Source organism: Ovis aries, chromosome X, assembly GCF_016772045.2.
Source record: "Ovis aries strain OAR_USU_Benz2616 breed Rambouillet chromosome X, ARS-UI_Ramb_v3.0, whole genome shotgun sequence".
NCBI lineage: Eukaryota > Metazoa > Chordata > Mammalia > Artiodactyla > Bovidae > Ovis > Ovis aries.
This window is the reverse complement of record NC_056080.1, coordinates 128,591,795-128,605,512: the sequence shown is the minus strand read 5'-3', so window position 1 is coordinate 128,605,512 and position 13,718 is coordinate 128,591,795. Positions and strand designations below refer to the sequence as shown.

At 37.0% G+C, this 13,718-nt stretch overlaps 1 protein-coding gene across 2 annotated transcripts in view; it reads left to right on the top strand.

The window, feature by feature from the left end:
- The window catches only part of RNF128 (ring finger protein 128), a 98,175-nt gene that overhangs the window by 57,410 nt on the left and 27,047 nt on the right, over positions 1-13,718 (top strand). For both annotated transcript variants that reach the window (XM_027962884.2, XM_015105113.3), the window contains exon 2: positions 7,862-8,109. In XM_027962884.2, the coding sequence (XP_027818685.1) occupies positions 7,862-8,109 (248 nt within the window). The remainder of the gene's footprint in view (positions 1-7,861; positions 8,110-13,718) is intronic.

Here is a 13,718-nt window from a genome sequence, read left to right as displayed (position 1 = left end):
GTGTGAGGAAAAGATCCTGAAGCACAGAGCTCACTACATAGTTTGCATTTGACAAATAATTTATTCAATGAGTTTGTCTGTGTTCACAAATAAATAAGATTAGACCCAGACCATAATATCATTGGAGATATTGGAGAAGAAAATGACAACCCACTCCAGTATTCTTGCCTGGAGAATCCCATGGACAGAGGAGCCTGGTGGGTTACAGTCCATGGAGTCACAAAGAGTTGGATACGACTGAGGCAAATAAAGCAAGCATAATATCATTGGGCTTCCCTAGTGGTGCACGGGTAAAGAATCCTGTCAATGCAGGAGATGTGGGTTCAATCCCTGGGTTGGGAAGATCCCCTGGAGAAGGGAATAGCTACCCACTCCAGTGTTCTTGCCTGGGAGATCCCATGGACAGAGGAGCCTTGCAGGCTACAGTCCATGGGGCCACAAAAGCATCAAACATGACTTAGTGACTAAACAACAACAATAATTTTGTTAGTTTTTTGAAAGAAATGAATGTGATTGGTCACCAGCAGGATCCTAGTGTCAAATTTCTATATATTATAAATAATAACTATGAAGTGTTTTTTGCCAGTAGTGATGAGGATGCTAATTGAATGATGTTTTAATTGAATGATATTCAGTAACAGTAGTAAGAGTTGCTGCAGCCTATTTTATTACGTTTGTTCCCAAGATAAGCACATGCCAAAACCTTTATTCATTGTTTTTTTTTCCCTCAAACTTTAAACTTTTTATTTTGTGTTGGGGTGTGGCCAGTTAACACTAGAAGTAAAGGATGCACCTGCAAGTATTAGAGACTTGGGTTTGAGATGCTGGTTCGATCCCTAAGTTGGGAAGATTCCTTGGAGGAGGAAATGGCAACCTACTCCAGTATTCTTGCCTGGAAAATTCCATGGACAGAGGAGCTTAGCAGGCTAAAGTCCATGGAGCCACAAAGAGTCAGACATGATTGAGCACACACACACATATAGCCAGTTAACAATGTTATGGTAGTTTTAGGTGAACAGCGAAGGGACTCAGCCATACATATACATGTATCCATTATTCATTGGTGAACATTTGAGATTAGAGTCTAAATTTCCTCTTATGCTAAATTATCATCTATTCCTAATCTGTCTCTTCTCCCAAAATACCGTAGATAGCAGAGTTAAAATGTGACAAACTTGAGCCACATCATATTATTAATGGTTTTTAAGTGGAAAGTTCAAGGATTCCCTATAGAATTGAGTAACTGCTACATTTTGTCTATCAAGATAATTGTCAAAGTTCTGCTGGAACCCGGAACGTGTATTTAAACAACAAGGGTTCAGATTGGCTATTCTTGACCATTAAATTGTCGACTATAAGAATTGTAAACATGACAGCTTTTCCTTTTTGCTTTTCAACTTTGAAAATTTATCAGAGACAAAGCATTAAAATTTATAAATAAGTCCATGAAACAAAGTGCAGATTTAGAGAGATTTAAATCCTGAAATGACAGCTGTTCTGTGATCATCAGGGTTTATGCCATTAACGTTTGTTCTCCAATTAATGATCAGTTTTCTTCATATGACACTTTTAGTCTATTAAAGATTTTCCTTTTGGCAGGGAAGAGGTGCTATGATTTTTGGAAAAACAATGAAATTAATAAATAGCTGGTTTGAAAATTCCATAAAGGTAGCAGGAGAAAGTTGTCTTATTCCTTTGCCAGAATTTATTTTAGAAGTTTTCATACAGCCCTGTCTACTTCAGGCAAAAGCTGCAACCCAGTGGTGTGGTTCCCACTTCAAAGTTATTTTTGCCACATTATACTTCTTCCCTCCCTCAAACTCTAGTCCATTTCTGGTTTCCAATTTTTAAATAAAGAGTTCTACTAAGTTCAGAAATTTCAAAACAAGTATAGTTTGTTATATTACAAATTACTGAACATTGAAAGAAAATAGTCTTTTTTATGTAGGAAGCAGTTCTACTAACCCAGGATCAGTTCAGAATGCAGTTTGGAAATTATTGTTTTCTACTACTGACCATGAAAATGGATACGTACAATTCATTTTTCAGGCTTAGTTCATAGTCTTAATGGTGAAAGGCTAATATACAGGAGACATCTGCAAATGCCTAGAGGGCAAGGACTATATTTTATTCCTTTCTGTGGCCCCAAGGCCTAGCATAGTGTCTGTCATGTGTGTAAATACTTAGAAAATACTTAATGAGTTTTGAGATGTTATCTTGTGTATAAGTGATCCACAAGAAGATTAACTGAACCATAGCCTTGATCTTTTTAACACTATGTTGTAATTAGCTGAGCTGTGCAACCCATATTTGGCTTCCTAGGCTTGGTCCTTTCCAAAGGAGATAGTTGTTATAGCAAAGTTGTTGGATAAAAAAGTGGAACACTTGACAACTTGTTTAAGAATATGTATTAGTGCACTAACATTGGTTTTAAATATCAACTGTAAGAATGGTTTAAGGAAATAACAATAATATTTAAGATTGTGGTAAAAATATTTGCATGATTGTACTACTATGAGAGAATAAACTGATTTGTAAAATTCCACAGCATAAGGAACAGATTCAGTGATATAGGCTATATAATAATGACTAACTTTTTATACAGAATATGCTGTGTGAGACTTTAAAAAATCACTTACAAAGTTATTAATTTTAATTTGAGAGGTTTGGAATCAGCTGACGCATAATAACAGCCTCCTATATCTCCAATATTTTAAAGAAAGAAGAAAGCTTAAGGGAGAAAAAGACTTGGTATGCCTGCTGTGGCAAGACACACACAGACTCATTCATACGCCCCAGTCAGAAAAAGGTGTTTTTTTTCTTTTCCACAAAAAGAAGTCTGACTGTTCTTCTTTGAAGTTTTGGGGTACATATTCTTTGAGTTTTAACAGAGTAGCAAGTAGGAAAACAAATTTAACTTGGCTGTACACGAACTTTGACTGACTTTTTAAAGTAAGTATGAAAAAGTGACAAGAATAAGCAAAGTATTAATAGTTTTGTTATAATTGTATTCTACATGTATTTCGGTTTTGACTCTATAATGTCCAGTGGTGCACTGGAGTTTTCTGACTCAGCCAATTGTACCCATATTTTCCTAACTCCACATTTTTATGGCCATTGCTGTTTGTTGTTTAGTCAATAAGTCACATCTGATTCTTTTGTGACCCCATGGGCCATAGCCCATCAAGTTCCTCTGTCCATGGGATTTCCCAGGCAAGAATACTGGAGTAGATTGCCATTTCCTTCTCCAGGGGATCTTCTTGACCCAGGGATTGAACCCGCGTCTTCTGCTTGGCAGGCAGATTCCTTACCACTGGAGCCACCAGGGAAGGCACTTATATAGCCACGGGAGTAATATTTATGACATGGAAATTGGCACACCCTACAAATCAAGGCTTTTTCCATCTCCCTTAAGAGCCAGTCATTAAATCTTACCACTCCCTCCTCCAATGTACCTATTTAATTTTCATTTTTTACTGTCAAATAATAGCTTTAGGTTTCACTGAAGATAGAGAACTGATGTAGAATGATGGTGAAGAGCAGAGGCACTGAAGCCAAACTGCCTGGGTTCAGATACCAGTTCTGCATGTATTAGCTTGTGTTATCCTAGGCAAGTTAGTCAGTCTTATCTCTAATGGGATAATAGCAATGCCTACCTTGTAGGGTTGATATAAGGATTAAATATGTTAATGCAGGTAAAACACTTAGAATAAAGTCTAGTTTATAGATCTTATCTGGCAACTTTAATTGTCCAGAAAGCAGCCAGGATTCAGGAAGTAAACAAAAATATCACTGAGCAACCAATCTAAATATCAGAGGGTACTTGCCCTAAACCCCTCAAGTTCTCTCTGGAAGCCTGTTTTACTCTTTGCTTAGATCCAAGCTTGATTGACTTTTCAGAGCTGACAGTAGATTAGAGGTATAAAATTAGAAAGAGTAAAAAAGACAAGGTCTCTCCCCCCAAAAAATTACCCAAAGTGAGAGCTCATAAATGAGTCAGACTGGATGATCTCTAAGGTTGATTCTAGCTCCCCAAATCTGGAATTTGCTGGAAAATCATAACAGTTTAAGGACAGATAACCTAACTACTATATTAGATAATGGTTTTCAAAGATGATCCACTATCAATAGTAAATCTATATTAGTGTATCCTAGTTAGGAAAGTAAGGCAGTATGGATGGCTTTTTAAAATGTCCATTCAAAATTGTTGAAATTAAGTTATTTGTATGAAACTTTTTTGTTAAACTTGGGAATTTGGCTTATATGGAATACCTAATTCCCTGACAATACTAGATAAAGGAGAGTGTTGCTATAGTTAACTAAAAGACAGAGGGAGTATGGCATGCCAATTGAAATGCAGAAGAAAATGAAGTACTAGATAAAAGTTAAAACCCAAGGGACAGGGGAACAAAGAGGAAATATTTACATTCTCATTTGGAACTTGTGGGGGAGGAATAGCATAGAAGACAACATTTGAACTGAGAGGTAAGTAATACATAGGCAGAAAAGGGAGGAGGAGTGTCAGCAGATGTAGGACATTTTAGGCTGAGAGAACAGAATGAACAAAAGGAAAGTTATGAAAAGTGAAAGATACTAGCTGATCCTATGTGACTGGAGGGATCCAAGTGTTTATGAGATATGGTTGTAGTGGAGATACATCAAACTGGAAAAGTTGGTGTGGGACCAAATCATATAAGGCTTTAAATACTAGGCCAAGAAGTCAAAAATTTAGTGAGTTATAAGGAGCCGCTAAAGATTTTTGAGCAGGGAAGAGTCATGATCCAACTACATAATGGCAGAAGTCAACCAGGAAGGTAAACACTGGTGAAACTTTAAGGGAAGGGGGAAATTTGAAGTTAAGAGTGACCAGTTAGGTTACTAAAGTAGTTCAGTCAAAGAAATTATGAGGGCCTGTTATATAGGCAACAGGAACAGAATGGAGGTTCTGAAAATGAGAGATGCTAAGGAGGTTTTATCTATTGCACACATGCATGCTCAGTTGTTAAGTCGTTTCTGACTCTTTGGGACCCTGTGGACTGTAGGCTGCCAGGCTCCTGTGTCTATGGAATTTCCCAGGCAAGAATACTGGAGTCGGTTGCCATTTCCTCCTCCAGGGGATCTTCCTGACCCAGGGGTCGAACCTGTGGCTCCTGCCTCGTCTGCTGCATTGCAGGCTAATTCTTGACCACTGAGCCACACAGGAAGCCCGTATTATCTATTGGGCTGGCAAAAATGTTGATTTGGGTTTTTCCGTATGATGTTCTGGAAAAACCGAAGGGAACTTTTTAGCCAACCCAATACATGACTGACTAGGTTAGCAGGGGTTATTCGAATGTGATTCTGATGTCACTAAACCTGGTGACCAGTGGGTTGTGATGCCATTAACTAACCAGGAACAGTGGAGGGGGAGCAGTTTTTAAATAGTCGCAAGGGTGTAGAAACTAGGGGATGTATAATAATGCTTAGAAATAGGACTTTTATATGATTAGAAAGCTGATTCAATAGATAGTTGTACTACATATAGCATATATGAATATGAATTGGGGTGATTGAAGCACAGCATTGTTCCTTATGTGTAGACAATGTACATTTCTTGACTGTCCTCATTTTTTAATCTCCATTTGACCACAAAGGCCAGTATATTCCTGAGCATCCACCCCTGCCACCCACCCCATATCTTCTAAAAGAATGAAAATGTACTTCTATTAGTAAAAAAACATTTAGAAAGACACATCTGTGATTTAAAAAGAAGTCTTTAGAAATATCATATATTCCTAAACCTCGTTTTTAGAATGATCTATACAAATATTATACATTTTACAGTATCAGAAGTGAATGCTATAGTTAATCAAAACTTTATAACCAGAAGCTTTCCTGACAGATAGCTTGTAGAGAAAAGCTAAAAAATTACAAAATAGAATTGAAATAATTTCTGTGCTTTTAGTGCCAAGGCTAGAAACTTAAAGCTCCTAAATAAAGAGAAAAATCAGCCTCTCTCTTGCAAAATAGCCAGTTATTTAGGACCATTTGCATTATATACTGATAGAGGAAAGAGACACAACAGAAGACATTTTAGCCTCCTTCACTTCCTGCTGCTTTTGAAATTTTATTTATGTAAGTGAGGAGAAAGTGAGTCTTCAGTGTTACCAAACTGAGTAATGGCAAATGAGTCAGCAGTAATAAAAAAGGGTTTAACTGAATGGCTATCCTGTGATAAAATAATGTCTTTTGGAACTTCAAGGATCTCTAATACCCTATGAATATATTTTTTGAGTTAGTATCTTCAAGTGAGGGGAAAATCTTGATCTTTCGTAGACTTTGGCCACTGGGGGCCATAAATTGAGGAGATTATTTAGGTAATAATTCTGTTATAGACATTGCCATTTGAGGTTTGTACTCTTGATTTGATCATTGAAAGTGTGAATAGTAAAGAACTCTAATCTTTTCCTAAACATTACCGGTCTCAGGTCATTTAAACTAGAAGGAATACAAACCATGATAAGCATTGGACTGGTAAGAGTAACATTCTCACACCATTGGGAAAGATTGGGAAAGATAATATCTGTCCTTTATTTTTATCACAAGGTTTATAAAGTTGGTAAAGCGGGAGATGTTACAGAGATTTAGCCTTTTAGACTAAGACTTATAGACTATTACACTAAGTAAAAAGTTCAGTCTAATTTCAGACTTGACTTTAGTTGGAGTTGAATGGAAACACATTTCTATCAATTGTACATGTTACATTCATTGCTAACCTGATTGCTGCTGCTGCTGCTGCTAAGTCGCTTCAGGCGTGTCTGACTCTGTGCGACCCTAGATGGCAGCCTACCAGGCTCCTCCATCCCTGGGATTCTCCAGGCAAAAACACTGGAGTGGGTTGCCATTTCCTTCTCCAATGCGTGAAAGTGAAGTCACTCAGTCATGTCCCACTCTTAGCGACCCCATGGACTGCAGCCTACCAGGCTCCTCCATCCATGGGATTTTCCAGGCAAGAGTGCTGGAGCGGGTTGCCTTTGCCTTCTCCAGCTAACCTGATTATGTCTATGCAAAACCTTAGGGCACCTTGGACAAATTTTATATTGCTTTTGAGGATATAGAAAAATGGCACATGGACATATATATATATATATACACACACACATGTATATACTATATGTACTATATGTGTGTGTGTGTGTGTGTGTATGTATAGGTTGTCCATTTGGGCTGTACTCATTATCACAAATTATTAATCCTGATATATATATATATATATATCCTTATACATTTTATTTTTCTTTATTTTTTTGACTGTGTTGCATATGGGATGTGGAATCTTAGTTCCCCAACCAGGAATCAAACCCATGCCCCCAGAAGTGGAAGTGTGGAGTCTTAACCACCGGATCTCAAGGGAAGCCCCTTCCTTATACATTTTAGTAGCAGGCTCATGAGATAGTCTATCACTTTATAAATTCAGAAATATACAGTTAAATTTTTCGTTTTTCCCATATCTCACATTGTCTAGGAGAATTCCGTGCTATCCAGGTGACTACTTTAAGAAAACCTTCATGTAAGAGGCAAATTGGGCTCCAAACCCAATACTTTTGAATTGTATGTAGCAAACCTGAGAAGGGGGGAGGTATTTATTATATATCAATATCATGGCTTCCTTACTAAACTCTGAGTTCCTTAAGGTCAGTAACCAAGTCTCAGTATGCTTATATTCCCTGTAACTTACGTATACATATGTGCCCAGTAAATGTTAATTGAATGAAGGATTGTCCTTCCTTTGTCTCATTGAGTGTCCATTGGATTTTTATACTAAGGAAAATTTTATACTTTAGCTTTACCAAACTAAAACTGAATTCCTTTTCTTTTACAGGTGCAGGAGACATTGTTGCAATCATGATTGGCAATCTGAAAGGCACCAAAATTCTGCAATCTATTCAAAAAGGCATACAAGTAACAATGGTCATTGAAGTAGGGAAAAAACATGGTCCTTGGGTGAATCACTATTCGATTTTTTTTGTTTCTGTGTCCTTTTTCATTATTACGGCAGCAACTGTGGGCTATTTTATCTTTTATTCTGCTCGAAGATTACGGAATGCAAGAGCTCAAAGCAGAAAGCAGGTTTGTAATGATCCTTTCTTCCAGTTTAAAAATATTTTACTGTTTTAATTGTAGATTCAGTGTCATGCATTTTAATATGCTTCCCTTGCTAGACAATGATCCATGCGTGTATTTTGTGAAAACTGGTAGTTTTTAAAAGTATGTCAGCATCTGTACTCTCAGATCTTTTATTTTCTGAAACTGGTCTAAGGCCTTAATCCTACTGGGTTAAATCTTCTAATACTTTATTAGAGAGCACAGCAAACATTTAAGTATATATGGGTATAAATACATATGTTCTTTTGCACATTTTTCTAAATGACAAAAGCATTTCATATGCAATATAGAAAATTTAGAAACTAGAAAGTACAAGGTGGTGGTTTAGTCACTAAGTCGTGTCCCATTCTTGCAACCCCATGGACTGAAGCCTGCCAGGCTCCTCTGTCTATCCATGGAATTCTCCAGGCAAGGAGAATTCTGGATCCAATCCAATCCATTCAATCTCCAATCCAATACTGGAGTGGGTTGCCATTTCCTTCTCCTATGTGCCTATGCATGTGTTCATTTTCATTTGGGGGCTGGGCTGGGAAGAGAGACTAGGCTGAATATTATGAGTAGGCAAATTTAAAGATCTAACTGTGTATAATATAGTGCTTGATTCCAAACAGAGTGACAGAGTCATAATTTCTCCCATATATTAACAACTGGTGTATAAACAAGTACAGATATAGAAATAATAGAACAAAAATACTGAAGTATCATTGAACAGGGAAGTACCTGTTTGTCTAATGTTGATCCTACTACCTTTAAACTGCCCCTCATCCCTCTGATATCCTCAGTTCTCTTCCTTACTCAGCTTAACTGCCATAGCCATTCCCATGCATGTATCTTCGGTTTCCTTGGCCCTTCTCTCTCTTTGTTATACTTGCTGTCAAAACCCAATCCTGATTACATCCTACTTCCCACCTATTCTGTGCCTGTTCTTTGCTTAGCTGAAGTAGCAGAAAAACATTAGCATCTCTACAACTGGCTAATCTCACTTTAAATTTGTAACTACAAATTCAGAGTGAGTTTGCTTAATGCTGCTCAACAATCATACCATCTTTTCTTAGCCATTTCTTCTTCTTTCATAGATGACTAATCATACACATTCCTTTCTCTTCACATCTCTAGTACTTACCCCCAGTTTTACTCTCAACATGTACTTTGGGTCTTATTCCACTGAGAAAATTGAAGTAATCAAGAGTACTTCTACAAGCGTCTACCACATTTCTGCATCTGTGTCTATACCTGCTTTCCTCTGCTTTGTCTTCTGTTACTGTAGACACCCAAACATGCTAGTAATTGCTTCCATTTTCAAAAGAACTTCTTTTGATCCCAGGCCAGAAAACTTGGAGTTAATTCTTTATTCTTCTCTTTCTCTCACTTCCTGTATAACCTCTGTCAGTAAGTCCTTTGTTTCTACCTTCATTGTATATCCAGGATCTAATTACTTCTTAGCACTTCCTTTGCTTCCACTCTGATCCACACCACAATCGTTTCCTAACCTCCTCTCCCTCTCAAGAATTCTAAACACAACAGCAAAGCAGTGTGCCATGTCTCCAGAATGCTCACTAGGGATTTAAGGCTTTCAGCTGATCACATAGTGGGGGGAAGATTATATTTTATATGTACTTAAAAGTTTCTCCAGAGACAGATTTTGACCATTTCATGAACTTTTTCTCCAATAAGCAAAGATTAACCCAATTTATTTGAGAGTGGGGGAGCAGTGAGGATTTCTGGACAGCAAGAAAATAAGCATAGGAATAGATGAAAAATTAAAATCTTATTATAAAACCCTTGTAAAGATGTAGACACCAGCATAAGGTAAGGAGTGATGATTTTCTCAGTTTTTAAAGTTGATTGACTTCTGTGCTTCTCTTTAAAGAAGCAGCTTATCACATTGGTGGCAGGTTCAGCTTGTTACTAGTTGTGGTCAAAAGGATGCTTAAAATTCCTGTGCCAGACGATTCAGTAGTCTCACACTGTGTCAATATTTGACATTTGTATATTGTGCTGGTTTTTATCTCTGAGATTGGAAAGAAAGTGGTGTCCAGTATAATGAGCTATTCAAAGGTTATAGTTACAATGAGAAGAGTGTTTGGTTTGTGAATGTTCACAGTGAGGTAAGTATTTCTGTTCTCCAAGTGCTATGTAAAGTCTATTAACACGGCACTAAACCCCATAAGCAAATAATATAGTTCATAAAGAACTACCTGGTGTTGCATAAGCTACATTGATATTTAACTCTGATCTCATCACTTGTTTAAGTAATTTTCATAGTTTTATTTCTTAAAAAAGTTAACTTCTGTACAAATAGTTAAGAATAGCATTAAAACTTCTCACCTTTTAGAGAAGGCTTTGAGAGGTCTTTCACTATTTAATGGGCTATATCTGATTATTCTTTGGTGACTAAAAGATTAAATATATGAGACTGATGATCCCTTTTGCTTACATATACTTGAGAGTGCTGAAATGTTATTTACATGTTATTTAATTTTCATAACTTCCTATTCATTTTTAAAATGTAGAGCTTGATGCATATGATAGTTATAACTATCACTAAATATTTGACTGCATTATCTCCACTTCACTGGTCGAAATGGTGCTGAAACTGAGCCATAAAAATTTACCTTCATTAAAACATTAGGAATTGATTAAATTATTTAGTATATCTTCCCTCTGAACCATTTTGACACATAGCAGATAATGTGAGGCAAATCGATAAATGTATAACCATAAATTTGATGACCAAAATGCCAAAGTATATTGGATAGCATGTAGTGGTTGTATGCCTGACAAACCACAGTATGCTGTGTCAGAACACACATTATCCCTGGTTTTGTGGATGGAAAGCTTTTAAACAAGATGAAAAGTATCAATGGGTTGTGAATGAAAATAACATATTAGGCATTATATGGTGGATTCAGGGAGAAGGCAGTGGCAACCCACTCCAGTACTCTTGCCTGGAAAATCCCATGGATGGTGGAGCGTGGTAGGCTGCAGTCCATAGATTTGTGAAGAGTCAGACCCTGAGCGACTTCCCTTTCACTTTTCACTTTCATGCATTGGAGAAGGAAATGGCAAGCCACTCCAGTGTTCTTGCCTGGAGAATCCCAGGGACAGAGGAGCCTGATGGGCTGCCATCTATGGGATCGCACAGAGTCAGACACGACTGAAGCGACTTAGCAGCAGCAGCAGGTGGATTCATGTTTTCACTGGGGACCACCCTAACCTAAGACAAGAAAGAGTATGGAAAACCTTATGGCATGATCAGACTAAACTGAATTTGGGAGTGACCACTATACACATGACTCTGGCTTGGGATTCCCTCTATTTTGGGGATACAGTGCGTGCACCTTAACCTTGTTCAAGGAATCAATACTCAATGGAAACAAGATACGTGTTGGGTTAAACATCGGCCAGTGAAACCAAAGAGGGCTCTAGGTGAAATAGAAGCTTGTCTTGGTTTAATGGAACAAGCTGAATTCACTTTTAGTGAAAAGTGTCTTTCAGAAGAAAAGAAACTAATCTGACATAGACGAATTGGTTGGAATCATCTTCCAAGAGCAAAGAAAAGAATGGGAATCTACTTGGAAAGATGATAAAGACTTGGTAATATGGTCACACAGAGCCAATAATAATGCTAGAGAGTGCTAGCATTCAGCACTGGGAAAGAGCATATACTCTGACACGACTGGGTCTGTTAACTATTTTACTTTGAATGGAGATCCAAGTAGTCATGGGGTAATGGCTTTCCATTTTTACTTATGGAAGTTGAAGAGCATCTTTGAGACACATGCAGATCCTCAAGCTTATGGAAATTTTCTGGGTGAAATTGTAACTTATATTACTGATCTCTGACTTTTACCAAAGGATGGACCAATGAGATGAGGTGTAGGAATAATGCTGAATGATACACATGTTTTCCCCATGGAAGGGAAACGGTCTTGCTGCACAACAGTCAGTGGGAAAACTGTATAATAGTGTGACTTGAAACAAATGATGGGCTTTGTCCTCAGCTAACATGGAACCTAGAAATGACATCATCACTGGTAATAACACTTGTCCATGATATCTGATATGTGGGCAAAGAACAATTATTCTAGGAAGATTTAATAAACACTTCTGTGATACTTCCCAATTTCTTTTGTAACCAAATGAAACTGTATCATAACTATATTGTGAGGGTGTAATACTGGTATTGTTGGTAAGATTCACCTGCCTTATATAAACAAATTTTATGATAATCAAATGTATTGGGAAACTGAACTAAAACCTCCCAGCATGTGATGTCAATGGAGAGTAACTAGCCTGAGGAAGAATTAGATGTAGTTCATTACTTTAAATAGCTCTGTACAAGGTTATCACCAAGTTCAAGTGGCCATAGATCAAGGGAGTAAACAGATAATTAAATTGTTACATCAATATAAAGATGTCTTAAATGGTCTTACTATTACTAGAAGAATAATTTATTTGAGCCTATTTTCATCCTTCATTGCCTTCTGCAAGTATTAGATACGGTTATGTTGCTCTTGCTTAGCTTATATATAAACGCTATACTAATTGTAAAAGCCCAAATATGACTATTTCATTGTTAAAAAGACCTTGATTAAAAGAGAGGGAGTGGATTGTAAAGAGACAATACAATACAATAGATTTAGTTGCTTACTCCTTGGGAGTCTCCCAGGAAATCATGCTTGGCCCTTAGCCAACCCTGGGAAAATGATCCTCAAGGTGGTTTTATTTTGTTTGTTTTGTTTGATTTTCTGTTTGTTTTTTTTTTCACTTTTATTGAGATATAATTGACATAAAGCTCTGTGTAAGTTTAAGGTGTACAACATAATGATTTGACTTACATACATCCTGAAATGATGACCACAGCAGGTTTAGTGAACATCCGTCATCTCATGTAGATACTCATTAAAGAGATAGAAAAAAACATTTTTTTTTTACTTGTGATGAGAACTCTTAGGATTTGCTCTCTTAATAACTTTCAATTATAATATATAACTGTGTTAATTATACTTGTCATATAGTACATTATATCCCTAGTACATACTTATTTTATAATTAGTAGTTTGTAGCTTTTGAGTACTTTTATCTAATCCCCTCTCCCCCCAGTATCTGCCTCTGGTAGTCACAAATCTGACCTCTTTTTCTATAAGTTTGTTTTTGAAGTATAATTGACCCATAGCACTATGTTAGTTCCTGGTACGTAACACAATGATTTGATATTTCTGTGCATTTCAAAATGATCACCATGATTGTATAGTTGTTACTTGTCACCATAAAAAGATACTGAATAATTATTGATGGCTTCCAGATGGCGCTAGTGGTAAAGAACCTTCCTGCCAATGCAGGAGACTTGAGTTTGATCCCTGGGTTGGGAAGATCCCCTGTAGAAGGAAATGGCAATCTACTCTAGTATTCTTGCCTAGAGAGTTGACTTAGCATGCACACACTCATAATTACTGACTATATTCCACACACTGTGCATTTTATACCTGTTACTCATTTATTTTGTAACTGAAATTTGTACCTCTTTATCTCCTATATACAGTGAAATATTATTCAGCCATAAAAAGAAT